Here is a 13894-nt window from a genome sequence, read left to right as displayed (position 1 = left end):
CTTAAACAAAATATATGTGGGAGTGTACAATCGAACATCAGTGCTGCTACATAGATTTGTAATATATATGCCTACTAGACAAACACAAAGGCGAGAGACATATATGTATGATAATAGTATCTTAGTCGTTGTTCCGAAAGTTCTCGAGGCAATGTTCTTGGTCCAGATTCCTACTCCAAAACTTCTTGTAGTACTCTGCGTAAGTGAAGTCTCTGTAGACTGGCTTCGCTTCGTCGTTCTCGTCTTCCCACAAAGGTTTGGCCGGGCTCATGACAGCACATTCAGCTGGGCACAGAAACGACGCGACAGATAGTCTTGGGTTTTCGGTGTTTGTTACAGCTCGATGCCAAACACTTTTGTATACTCCGTTACTCAATGCCTGAAAACACACATTTAGTTCAGATTTTATTTAGTACTAGACAAAACATTAGAGATATCTTGTGAGAAAAAAAAAGTAACACTTTAAATCAATGTTAATTAATTAAGTATATTGAAAATGTCTCAATAATTAATACATAATAATTAATTAAGTATATTGTAAATGTTACATCACTAGCCCACCGGCTACCACTCCTTTCATAACGAGTGATGATGATACCTACTTTTATGTTTAAACTCTTTAATAATTTAACAAGTACCTGTAATTGGTCACCAATGTTGATGACAAAAGCATCAGGATGTGGGTTAACGACGAACCATTGACCGTCGATCAAGATCTGGAGACCGCAAACGGTTGTGTCTTGGAGAAGGATGGTGAGTGCGTTTGGGTCAGTGTGAGCAGGTAAACCATAAGTGAGCTCAGGCTCAGGACATGGAGGATAATAGTTAACTGCCATGTGTTGACCTTGTTCACCAAGCACGTTCTTCATGTAATCTTTTTCTAAACCTAAGCTCTCTGATATCAATTCCTCTATTTTAAATCCCACTTCTCTTACTTCTCTACTGTATTTACTCACTATTTCCCTGCAACAACACAATACACAATTATTAGTTACTCAAAGTTTTTTAACTTGTCATAAATAAGATACCTACCAAATGGCTTTCAGTTTAGTGCGCCGTTTTCTATGACATTCTAACAGGGTGATTGATTTGAAAAGGGGTCTAGTTTTATTTTAAAGTTCTTAAAGCTACAATTTTATTATATTTTTACTCACAATTCTACTTTTCCACAGATTATTTCAGTTTACATTTCTATTTTAAAAAATCAACTTATCAAAAGTGGTGAAAAATATCATGAACTTTACTTAATTATAGTGAATTAAATAAATGACTTTATATGAAGCAACAATTTAACAGTTTGATTATTCGTTTACAGATTATTCTTTTTTCTGAATTATTAAAAATTTTGGATCTAGAACCGCACATCTCTTGGTGCCAAAAATTAGAACATTTTATATGGTTTCAACATGAGCTCTAGGTTTTATCTGAGAATTTTTACCAGTTAAGCTATTGGCACTTAATATTCTAGTACTATAATATTCATTTACATAGTCTATTAATAATAGAAGAAAAAAAATCAATAATTTTCTAAAAAAATTGATATTAGCATTTTAAATTCGTTTTATTTTCTAAAAGCTAATCGATGTATATGATATTTCAATAATTTTAATATTTGTAGTATTTTTATTATAATTGAAGTAAGGGCCCTCAATCCTCATATACCTGGACAGATCTGCAGTATTATTAACACTACCAGTTTTAAAATGAATAGTGGAACACGTAACTCATGCACGTTGTAGCTTCTAAGTTTGAACAAACCCGAGGAATTGTGGCAAAATAATAAAATACGAAAGATATTAAAAAAGACCAAGTCAATGAAAATGACAATAGAGAACCGATTAAAACAGATTGGCATGATATCACGACGCTGACGCCAACGCGGTTTAATAGTGACGTCTCGTCCCCGTAAGTCACAATTCATCCCCATAAGTCACAATTCACAACCATACATTTATCTATATTTTATTTTACTTCTATAGTATATTTTTTCGCATCGTGATTTTTAATCATGTCCACCTTCTAAAAGTATGATGGAAAACTTAAGTTTATCACTATAATGTATATCATTCCCTATTTTATATGAATTTTTATTAAATTGGAACTTTTAGCTTATGCAAATAACTTATAGGTTTAAATATACATATCAACATTGTTACATAATAGTGATAATACTATATTTACATGAGAAACTTATGAGGTGTGTAACAATAAAACGACAAAAATAAAGTAATTACTAATTAGATGTCTATATTCGTAGTAGTCACTAGTCAGAGACACACAAAAAAAATCATTATAATAAATTGTTGTCACATAGTATTGATATCCTAATTTATGTTAATTGTCATTTAGCTAACTAACCCTTGAATTAAAATATTACAAGCACTTTTGATGCCGGGTCTTGGCCGGTGTTGACTCTTAACTTTTTGTAACAATTCAGATGGAGATTTGTCGGAACTCGGAATGACTCAGTTTTTAAAGAGTTTGGAAGTTTTTTATCGTGAGATTGTGCTTCAATATCTCTACTTGTCTATTTCCACCAACACATCTTTAATTATCGAGTCTTATATTTCAAATGTAAATGTGTCTATATATATATATATTCTTAACTTATCTAATAAATACATGTACTAGTACGTAGCACACACACGTTGCTGTTCATAATCAGTTATATTCTATGGTCTACCGAACAAGTCGGTTGAAGTAATTCACACGGGTTTAAATTTTTGTGAACACATCGCATTCCCAATTATTATAATAAGGCCGACCAACAACTACAAGTACATATGTAGTGTATGTGCATAGTGTATATATGCATGTAAAGATTTCATAAATCTTAGCAACCATGTGATCACATGGTGAACCAAATCGGAAAAGCATGAACCAACAAATGGGACCACGAGTTATTTATCTTTTACCATTATAAAAAAAAATTCTAAAGAGTCGGTTTCAAGAAAAAAAAACAAAAAATAGTTGACTCGAATTAGGCGAATTTTTCATGTAATCCAAATCTGAATCGTCTTCTGTGTATTTTAAAATTACATTTTGCTATTTTGAACTAAATATATTTCATAAGAATATGCCATTCTTGTTATTAAAAAGGGAAAAACAAGCCACGACAAATACTCTTAACCATTTGTACTAGTAACGTGTTTGGATTCAAATTCGCATAATACTTAATTGTTTTTTTTCTTAAAGTAAAACTTGTTGTTCATAAAAGTATAATATTCTGGTGCTAAGGTTGTGTTTGTATCTTTTATGATGTAGTAGACATTGAGTTTTTTTTCTGCTGCAGATACACATCTAAAGGGAAGGGGTTCTTGCTCTAGTTTTGTTTTGTTCTGTTTTTTGATGAATCATTGCGCATATAAAATGTTTAGAAGGTATACACCTCACCTTATATTCTTATTTTATATTTAGCCTAGACGCTTCCGAAGTATTTGGTTCACTAATAATCTATGGTATAAATGTAATCATATATATTGGTCACGATAGAACCTAAATCTATTCAGATAAAGATAGTCTAAAAAAAGCTAATAATATGCCTATTTTTGGCAATTCTGACACATCAAAAGTTACCATTAAATAAAAACATGACATACAATATTAGTATACCATAATAAAATCAATAGAATAGTTACTAAAAATATTTGAGAAAGAGAATGCAAAGTAAACTTTGAATTTATCAAAAATATACATATATACATATATATATATATATATATATATATATAGAAGTAAGTTTTAATTGCTTACTTGAATGAAGGAGGGTTTGAAGGCCACTCATTGACGTACTTGTGGATAGGATAGCAATGAAGTCTAAGATAGTCTCTCCAATTGTTAACTTCTTCTTTCTTCACATTGAAGCTCGTCGATAATCTTGTTGACCTCGTTGGATCGTCTGAATATAGCTTCATTTTTTCTTCCATAGACATGCTAAAGAACTCATGCGCAACACTCACCATATCATCTATTAGTTGTTTGTTAATTCCGTGATTTATAACCTATATATATATATATAAATATATCCATCCAAATATTAGCCGTGAAAAAATAAAATAACTATAAAGTTTTTGGATATAAGTTCCAAATGACAAGAAAACAAAATTGTTTCATGATAATTTGAATATTCTTTAGTTGATGCAAAAAGCTTATAAGCGATCCTACTAATAAGTAGGTGTACCTGGAAGAAACCAAACCGGGCGCAAGCTTGGTGGAGTTGTTGGATGAGAAGAGATCGATCTGAGGAAGAGAGATCGATGAGAGGGAAATCTTCCAGTTGAGATACTTCGGAGAGTCGTGGACGGTCGGGGAGTGGCCGGACATAGTTTTCCGGCAAAGTAGTGAGACGGAGACCGGTGGATATCAGCTTTGCCGCCATCTGATGTCAGAAAATTGAAGAAGAAGCAAAAAGGGTATAAGAGATAAATGAAGACTTGACTTTGAGTATGTGTATGCGATGTGCAGTTGTGCACCGATCATATAATATATAAACAATGCAGTAATACTCGGTCCTACTTAAAAAAATTTGTTTGCAAAATGTGTATATGTATTACTCGAGTTTACTAAATATTAATCCATCGAATATAAATATTGAGAGTGGTGTTTGAGGAATTTTCGAAAAGGACAACTGTTTTCAATCATAAGATTTGTGATCGAAATTTTGTATGCCTGAATACTTTTTTTCTTTTAGTACAACTCCTCTTGTAAGAGCAACTCCTATTGAACACTAAAACATTAAATGTGGTGTTTAACTCACTCCAACCAAACGGCAAAACGGCAAACATATGTTTTAAGTGTTTTATTAACAGTATTACATCATATTTGATATTAAAGTATATGCACAAAAACATTTTATTTTATTTTAATTTTATCATATAATTCAATTTTATTTGGGTTCTAAATCTTCAGTTTTACACCATGTGTTTTGTCTAAGAAAATGAATAATGATTAATCATTAAAAATACATTTGATTAAATATCAATAAGGTTGCTTTTTGTGTTAGAATATTTTGTTTAGACGTGTTTTTTAGTTATTTAAAATATGACACTTAAAAATATAAATGTATTGTGTGTTGTAAAGCTCTCTTATGTATTGTGTCTTCATTTTTGTCCAATTTCATTTAGTTAATCTTCCTTTTTATACCATAAATTTAGAAAATAAATAATTATATACATTTTTATATTTATCATTCATTTTACCATATTACAAATTTAGGCCGTGACAAAACAAACGTGCAAATTAGTAGACTCTGATGTGGTCAATAGTAAAAAAAAAAAACAGAAAACATACCTATTCACCTAATTTAAAAACTATTGTTCTTTTACAAATTTTCTTTTGTTTCTATCAATATTTTTTTCAAATAGTCTTAATCTTTTAATATATGGTTTTAGAGTTTTAATTAGATCCTCAAAAAGTTTTAACCTCCAAATTAATCTAAATTTATGATTTATTTCAACTAATGTCATGAAAATAAATAAAGATCTATCTTTACTTCAGCAAAAGAACCTGTCAGCTCGACAGACAGACTAACCAATTGACGCAATGCATTTTTTATGCAATTTATGGACTCCATGTATTAGAAGAACGCATTAATTGCTAGGTTAACAGGAGCATCAACTCTACTGAAGATGATAAGAGATATAGGTTGTTAAATCAAGAAGATGACAAGTATTGGCTGTATACTAGGATGTTTCCATCGATTGTGGCTCAGTATTTGTCAACCTTAGAACTAGAAGTGGTTCAATATGGTGACTGAGATTGAGAAACGTTTTTGGTGATGTTTAAGGCAAGGTTCTACTCCCATTATAGCGAGTCCAGCGAGGACAATTCAGGATAGAACTATGAATTTTATTAGGAAGATGAAAAAATTATCTTTTTTTTTAGATTTTTTTATCTTTTCTTAGATTTTTTTGAAACTATTATTTTAAAAATAAAAATAATTAAGCAAAATATTTTTCAAATCACATGATACTAAAAGGTAATGCTGAACATTTATAATTAATTAAGAAGGTGAGAGTAATTGAGAAGGTGAGATTATATTGAAAATTTTATTTTTATTATGAGATCATGAATATAAAAATAACAATATTTATTTTGTACTAAATTATTTTTTTATTCAGTATATGTATTTTCTAAAATGAAAAGTTTGGGATATTAAACAATCAAATAAAAAAGAATGATTTTTTTTTTAGATTTTTATCAAAATCAAATTCGGTAAGTGTTAAACTTTAATGTTATAAAAAAAAACATAGACAACGGACTTGATTAATTGTGGCTTTAGAATCTTTCCACAACCATATTTTGGTTTATATCTCTATATCTACATCAGCTATCTTTTAGAACCTTTGAATTTCTTTGTTATACTAACATTCAAAATATTTCTAAATCAACTTTTGTTATACAAAACATTTTTCTAAAACACATAATTTTATGATTTCCTAAATATTGATTTCTAAAGGTAAAATATTATAGCAATAAAATCTACAGTCATAGAGAAAAAATTATAACTTAAAATTTACAGTCACGTTAGTTATCAAAAAAAAAAAAAAATACAGTCACGTTAATGATTTTTTTTGTTATTAATGGTATGATTGGTTATATATGAAAAGGAAAAAAAAATTCACTAATTAGCAAGAGTACAGTGACAAGACATGGTAGGTACTAACCACCTATGACACTTATGACGTATCTTGATTCTGGATCGGATTTAATAATCTTAGGTCTCTATACCACAAATTCTTTTCTGCATTATTCCCATTTATTTTTACTACCCCTTTTTTAACGAAAGGATAAAACTACCTTTCTAACAATTTTTAAAAGAAAATTAAACATTCAAATTGTACATGTTGTACCCTACTTGTACCAGTTGCACCTCACATAGTGAGATTCAAACCCTGGACGCGCGCACATGCACATGGAGCTCGCAACCATTGAGCTACTGTGTTTTTCGTTGAACACTAACTGGTTTAATTATATTTAACATTTAACAACCTTCATTAAGGATAATATTGTCTTTTTAACATTGAAAGTTTTTTGAGAAATTGTTTTGATAGAAAGAGGATATGAGATTTTAGTCCGGATCTGATCTCACTTCCGAATGAAAAGGTCTCTTTTTTCTCTTTTTTTTAGTAAAAGAGAAAAGATCCTGTTTGTACAACTAAAACTTAAATAAAAAAAGTTAATTTGAAAAGAATTTGTGATATTACTATTTTATTTTATAGCATAAATTTCACTTTTAGTTATTTATTTAAAAGGATTTAGATTTGTATCCACATGTGCAAATTATAATTTCATTAGATATTCCGAGCTCAAGGGTGATATCTGGATCCAGCTATAGTTCACATTAAAATAAAATCAAATAACCAATCTTTTTTTCTTTTTTTTTTCTTTTTGGACATGATAAAGAAATTCTATATACCTAAAGTATATACTATTGTCTTTTGATGATATTAATGTCATCACAGCGTCATAGTAATGACGTCATAATGATTGCTGTCGAAGGCGTAGGATACCATGTCATCCCTGCGTCATTGCATAAGTGTAATATATGATAATTCTTTTTAGTTTAGTAGAAAAGTAATTGCAAATGTTGCACAGAAGACACGATGACAAAGTAATTTAAATAAATTTTTCTCTTAATAAAATTACGACAGACTTTTTTAAAACGAGAAGACATTAATTAACCTCTTTGGACAAGAAGATAATTTTTTTTGTAAACGAAAAAAAAATCATTTTTTTCTTTGACCTCTTCCAATTTTGTTTACAAGGAAAATAAAGAAGAATTATTATAAGAAGATATAACCTTTTTTATTGGAAGGGCATGTGGCCCCTTCACTTTTAACGTTTAAACATTTTATAAATATTTTATTATAAAATAATTAATTAATAACATATTTAAATGATAGATAAAATTATTTAACTTTTTATCTACCTTTTATCCATCAAATAAATAGATAAAAGATATTATAAAATTATAAAATTTAATTATTATTATAATTTTTTTAGATATGATGATGAAATATAGTAATATATAATAGGGAAAAATCTTTCTAGACAATTCTAAAAACGATCTCACTGACTTATCACCAATTTACTTTTTCGGCGGTTTTTCTCCGTATATTGCGGTTTTTGGTACTCTCCATTTATTTGGTGTTTTATTTCCTTGAAAGTTCCTAAAGATGTCGAAAGATATTTGAGAAGCTCTTCAAAATCTTAATTTGGGTTCAGAAATAGCTCCTATGAAGATGTCTACAAAAAGCAATCAGATCCTGTGAAACCAATAATCTATTAAGTCTAGTAGTTAAGTGTTTAAATCCTCAACATTAAAAACCGATTGGAATAAAGAATGCTCTTCCTAAAGCTTGGAAGCTGCAAGACCGAGTAACAAGCAGAATAAATGATGATGGAACAGTTCAGTTCTTTTTAAAAGCAGAGAACCATTTACTAACGGTTCTTGAGAATGGCCTATGGTACTACAATCTCTGGATGGTAGCAATTGATCGATGGACACGGCGTAATCTTCCAACTTTTTTAACTGAAATTTCCTTTTGGGTAAAGATCATGAATATTCCGGAGGATTATAGATCTGAAGCAGTAGTCCGTGAAGTAGGTGGAGTTCTTGGTCATATTGATGATATAGGGTTTAATGAAGCTACTGAAGATTCGGATGGTGAGGTTTGGGCCCATGTTCAAATGAATATTAATGATCGATTGATCTTTGTGAGGTATATTGAATTTGATCAGTTTCAGCCATCAGTCATGATCAGATTCATATTTCCAAAGCTCCGAAAATTCTGCTTTAGATGTGGTTCCTTAAGGCATGAGCAATCAGTTTGTGATTATGGGAATCAACTGCTACAAATTGATGAGGAAGCTATTAGAAATGTTCTGGAACCTGTGCAGAATGAAGATCAAGGCGGAGATGAAAATATAAGCGACAATGTTGATTCCTCAACTCCAGTAGTTGGAGATCTACGACCTATGCTTCCACCTAGATTGCGTGACATTGATGACATGTCCATAACACCTGATTTTCTCCCGGTTACTACAAAAGAGTATGGTGCCACCTCAAAAGTGAATATGGGAGAAAAACGAATGGATATAGGTTCAGCACCAGATGACGAAACCTCGGCAAATATCAACAAGGAAGCTTCTTTGATTACACAACCTATACCTCAAGGTGAACCCTTTTTCAGAATGAACCAGTTTTCCCAGATGAATTCACGTCCCCACATATTGAGAGTCAGAAGAATGAAGCTGCAGACCCTACAAAAGCCATCGACAGAGGTCAAAAAAGGAAAGGGGAGGAAATTCCCCTTGAGGATCAAGCCTCTACGTCTAAGCCAAGATTCAAATATGATTACCAGGTTAAGGGGAGGGTGGAAACCCCTAAACCACCCCGCCAACCATGAGGATAATGCATTGGAATTGTCAGGGGCTTAAGAGGAATCCTCTGACAATTCCTTAACTAAAAGATATCAGGAAGGCTTATAAACCTGATATCTTATTCCTCATAGAAACAAAAAATGGAGTTAAGTATGTGAATAATCTAGGACATGATTTAGGCTTTTGTTCTAGTTTTATTCTCTCTTCTGATGGTCTTAGTTGGGGTATGGCTGTGTTTTGGAATGATAAAGTTCAAGTAGATTTTGTGGACTCACCTACTCTGAATTATACGGATATGTATGTCTCAGAATCGGGTTCTCCAACCTTTTGTGTTACTTATGTCTATGGGGATCCTGACCAGACGCATAGAAACAAAATGTGGGAAAAAATGACTTTGTGGGCTGATACTGGTTGTTATAGAAGTGAACCGAGGTTAGTGTTGGGCAATTTTAATGATATCAAGAGTAATGATTAGATGCTAGGAGGGCCTCATAGAAATGAGTCATCTTTCAAGGCCTTCCGAAGAATGTTATCAACAACTGGTCTTCATGAGCTAAAAACAGTTGGTGGAAAATACACTTTGTGGAAACCGATATTCCTATTCAATCTAAACTCGTATAGATAGAGCAGTAGCATCAGCAGAATGACAGGACCTATTCCCTACGACTTATGTACAACTCTTGGATTGGATAGGGTCGGATCATAGACCATTGTTGGTCCATACTGGTGGAGAGAAACAACGGGGATGTCCAATGTTTAGATATGACAATAATAGATGGAGATTCAACAAGGAGGTCAAGCAAGTGTTGCTGAACACTTGGAATTCTGATTGCTATTATCTTCCAGGTCATCAATTTCATGAAGCATTAAGAAGATGTAGATCATGCCTTTCTAGATGGAAGTCGCAGAATAATACTAATTCGGCAAAGAAAATCCAAGAGTTGAAGATTTTGATCCAACAAGAGTATAATACTAATCCATTGGATTTTGATAAAATAAAATATTTGAAATTTGTTTTAACTAAAGAGTACAAGATGGAGGAGGAATATTGAGCAGGATTCAATGGCTTCAAGCTGGTGATAGGAACACAAGGTTTTTTCATGCCAAAACCAAGCATAGAAGATGTTATAACCGAATCGATGCAATCACGGATGATAATGGGAAAGCTTGGACCTCTAAGAAAGACATTCATCGGGTGATTGTAGAATATTTTGATTTTTTGTATCTTTCAGGTAATAAGGGCAACATTGATATGGTGGTTCAGCATATTAAGCCTCGAGTATCACAGGAAATGAATGAAGCTCTGACCAAACCTGTCACAGAGGATGAGTTAGATCAAGCCATTAACCAGATGACCAGAGACAAAGCTCCGAGGCCTGATGGATTTAATCCCGGTTTTTATCAAGATCACTGGTCCACCATTCATACAGGTGTGTTTAAATTCGCTAAGTCTTTCTTCGAAGATTGCAACCTTGAACCAAAAATGAATCATACTCATATATGTTTAATATCGAAGATTGATCAGCCTAGTCAAGTTAAAGACTATAGACCAATCATTCTAACCAATGTTGCCTATAAGATTTTATCAAAAATTTTAGCTAATAGACTTAAATGTGGCTAAAGATTATTATCTCTAAAAATTAATCAGCTTTTATCCCAGGGAGGTTGATTACAGATAACATTTTAATTGCTCATGAGCTCATCCATTCACTGCATACTAGGAATTGAGTTCAGCCCTATTTAGCCGCAAAATTGGATATTAGTAAAGCTTTTGATAAAGTTGACTGGTGTTTTATTGAAGTAGTTATGAAGCAAATGGGTTTTTCGCATACTTGGTGTAATTGGATAATGAAGTTTATCTCTACTGTGTTGTATTCAGTACTTATCAATGGCCAACCAGTTGGTCATATCAAACCGCAGAGAGGTATTCGTCAAGGAGATCCCATTTCACCATATATTTACTTGCTTTGTACAGAAGCCTTATCTGCTTTAATTCAAGAAAATATATGTTTAGGCAAAATCCATGGTTTTAAAGCCAGCAGAAGTGGTCCTACAATCTCACATCTATTGTTTTCAGATGACTCATTATTATACTGCAAAGCCACAAATGAGGAATGTACAAATCTGCTAAATATAATAAGACATTTGCTAAATGTAATAGCAGATTTGCTAAATTCTAATCTGCTTTGCTAAATTCTACTTTCAGAATGAAGACCTTTGTTAAATGTAATAGCAGATTTCTGAAAATTTACCGCTTGACCTGATGCTTTCTCATATTTAAGTGAAACCTTAAAACCGGAGTATTTAAGTGGGAAGTTGACCTACGTCATGGCTTCAGTGTTGTTTGCCGTTTTCAGAGAGAAATAGAGAGAAAAAGAGCGTTCTTGGGAGATTTTGGAGTTTAGTGCTTTTCCTTGGAGATCTTTCTGTGGGAGTGAAGATCCAGGGCTAGAGACGTGTTAGGAGGATTGCTTGGGTGTTGGATTCGTCAGTGTGGGTCAGAAACTTCCTGCAAAGAGGTGAGTGCATGATCATGGCTGATATAAGACTGGGATTTCCTTTTGTCTTTCTTGTTTTGTGTTGTTGTGGTGTTTTTCTTGCTTGTTATAGTTGCTATAGGGTTCCTATGGTTTCATATGGCTTTTAGTCGAGTTTTTGACGGATTGGAGGTGATGGGAAGCGAGATTTGACTCCCGGCTTTAAGCAGATCGTGCATGCGAAGTCAGTGTTGATCGACACCAGGTGGGTGTCGGTCGACACCATGGAGCAGTATCGATCGAAACTGAGGGGTAGTGTCGGTCGACACCAATAGCCTGTGTCGGTCGACATCTCCCTTTTCAGCGAGTAGATGATACTTGTTTCTCTGGTTTATTGTGTTTGTTTGTTGATTGTATGACATTGGAATCTCAGTTGCTTGTGTTTATAGCTCAGTAGATGGGAGTATTGCGTTACTAAGTGTTTATAAAATATTCATGCATCTCAATTTTGTGTTTGTGGTGCAGGTAAAGGTAAAGTGTGATCGTGGAATTAAGGCAATGAAGAGGAGGATGTTTTAGTAGCTCGATTGGTTGTTGTCTGGCTTCTATTAGATTGCTAAAATTGAGTCCTTAGAATGTTGTTTAGGATTGTTGGTTCCTTGATTTATGCTGGTTTGGATTATTAGTTTATTTGGTATGAAATTATTATTAGTTATTTGTTTATTGATAACATCTATGTTTATCTGTTGTTGTGTGATTGGGATTAAGTTGATAATAAATATGAGATGAGTATATTATTATTGTTATAATAATTATTATAAAAAACAGGTCCGATCGTTTCAAATTGTCTCGAAAACTGTAGTCGATTTTGTTAGAAAATTAATGGGAAAATTATCATATTAAATGTATTTTTGTGGATAAAGGTATTCGTGTTACCGTGTAGTTTGGTACCAAAAAAACATGAGGTTGGGATAACGCAGAACATGTACCAAGGTGAGAGAGATAACGCAGAACACGTATCAAAGTGAGATAACGTAGAATACGTGTCCGAGTTCTATCCAAAAGATTGGCACAACAATCGTACATGGAAGTTGATTCATGGGTTGACTTAAGAGTCAAATTTGATAAGTACACTAAAGTGACTCATGTGCCGTGTCAAAAACTTCTGATTAATAGTACTATAGACTGCAGTAGCAATATTGGGGAGCTTTGATTTGTAATCTTATATACATACATCGCTTTAATATTATTTTCAGTTATTAGTAATTATTTATTGCTACCAAATACAAATCATAAACATACTAATAAAAATGATATCAAAAATACATTTTAATCATTTTTATACTATTATCTCGTATTTTTTTAAATTGTTTAGATATCGTAAACAATCTTCTATACGACTACAGCTGCTAAAAAAAATATATAATTTTACACCAAATCAGCAAAGCCTTATTATATGCTTCACAAAATGTGTAATTTTAGGATTTATTTTTGGTTTTTAAAAAGTGTTGTTTTGTATTTTTCATGTAAACCTGAAGTATAATATGTTCTACTAGACATAAAAAAAAAAGGTCATAGGGGTCGGTCGAAAACCGTGTTTTCCATAATCAATCACCAATAGTCGAAGATGCATGAATGTTCCATTCCATATTAATAGTGTATTATTTCTTTGGCTTTCTGTATATATACTACGTGATTCATGTGTTTAACTTTTTCTTTGTCATGTTACAGTAAAACCTCTATAAATTAATAATGTTGGGATTAAGACATTTTATTAATTTATAATAATATTAATTTATCTATAAATTAATAATTATTATTTTATAGTGTAAATTAATAATTATTAATTTATAGATATATTTTTAATTATTTATTTTTTAAAAAATTATGAATTGGAACAACTATAGCAAAATAAGATTAAACTTTCGGATGTTATAAATTTTATGGTTTAGGAATTGAACTTGTAATATTTAGAAAGCACTATTTACAATAAATTACAAATATTATAGACAAATTGACTTATACACATGAGA

The 13894-nt window shown here is 31.8% G+C and overlaps 1 protein-coding gene across 1 annotated transcript; it reads right to left on the bottom strand.

The window, feature by feature from the left end:
* Positions 1 to 4526, bottom strand: LOC104736475 (protein DOWNY MILDEW RESISTANCE 6). Its single transcript, XM_010456470.2, has 4 exons — positions 4181 to 4526; positions 3754 to 4001; positions 639 to 963; positions 1 to 379 (listed from the first exon to the last, which is right to left on the bottom strand). Exons 1-4 carry the CDS (start codon positions 4376 to 4378, stop codon positions 122 to 124), a joined length of 1029 nt encoding a protein of 342 aa, XP_010454772.1. The 5' UTR covers positions 4379 to 4526; the 3' UTR covers positions 1 to 121.

This window comes from Camelina sativa, chromosome 13 (assembly GCF_000633955.1).
Source record: "Camelina sativa cultivar DH55 chromosome 13, Cs, whole genome shotgun sequence".
Classification (NCBI taxonomy): domain Eukaryota; kingdom Viridiplantae; phylum Streptophyta; class Magnoliopsida; order Brassicales; family Brassicaceae; genus Camelina; species Camelina sativa.
This window is presented reverse-complemented; position numbering and strand designations above follow the sequence as displayed.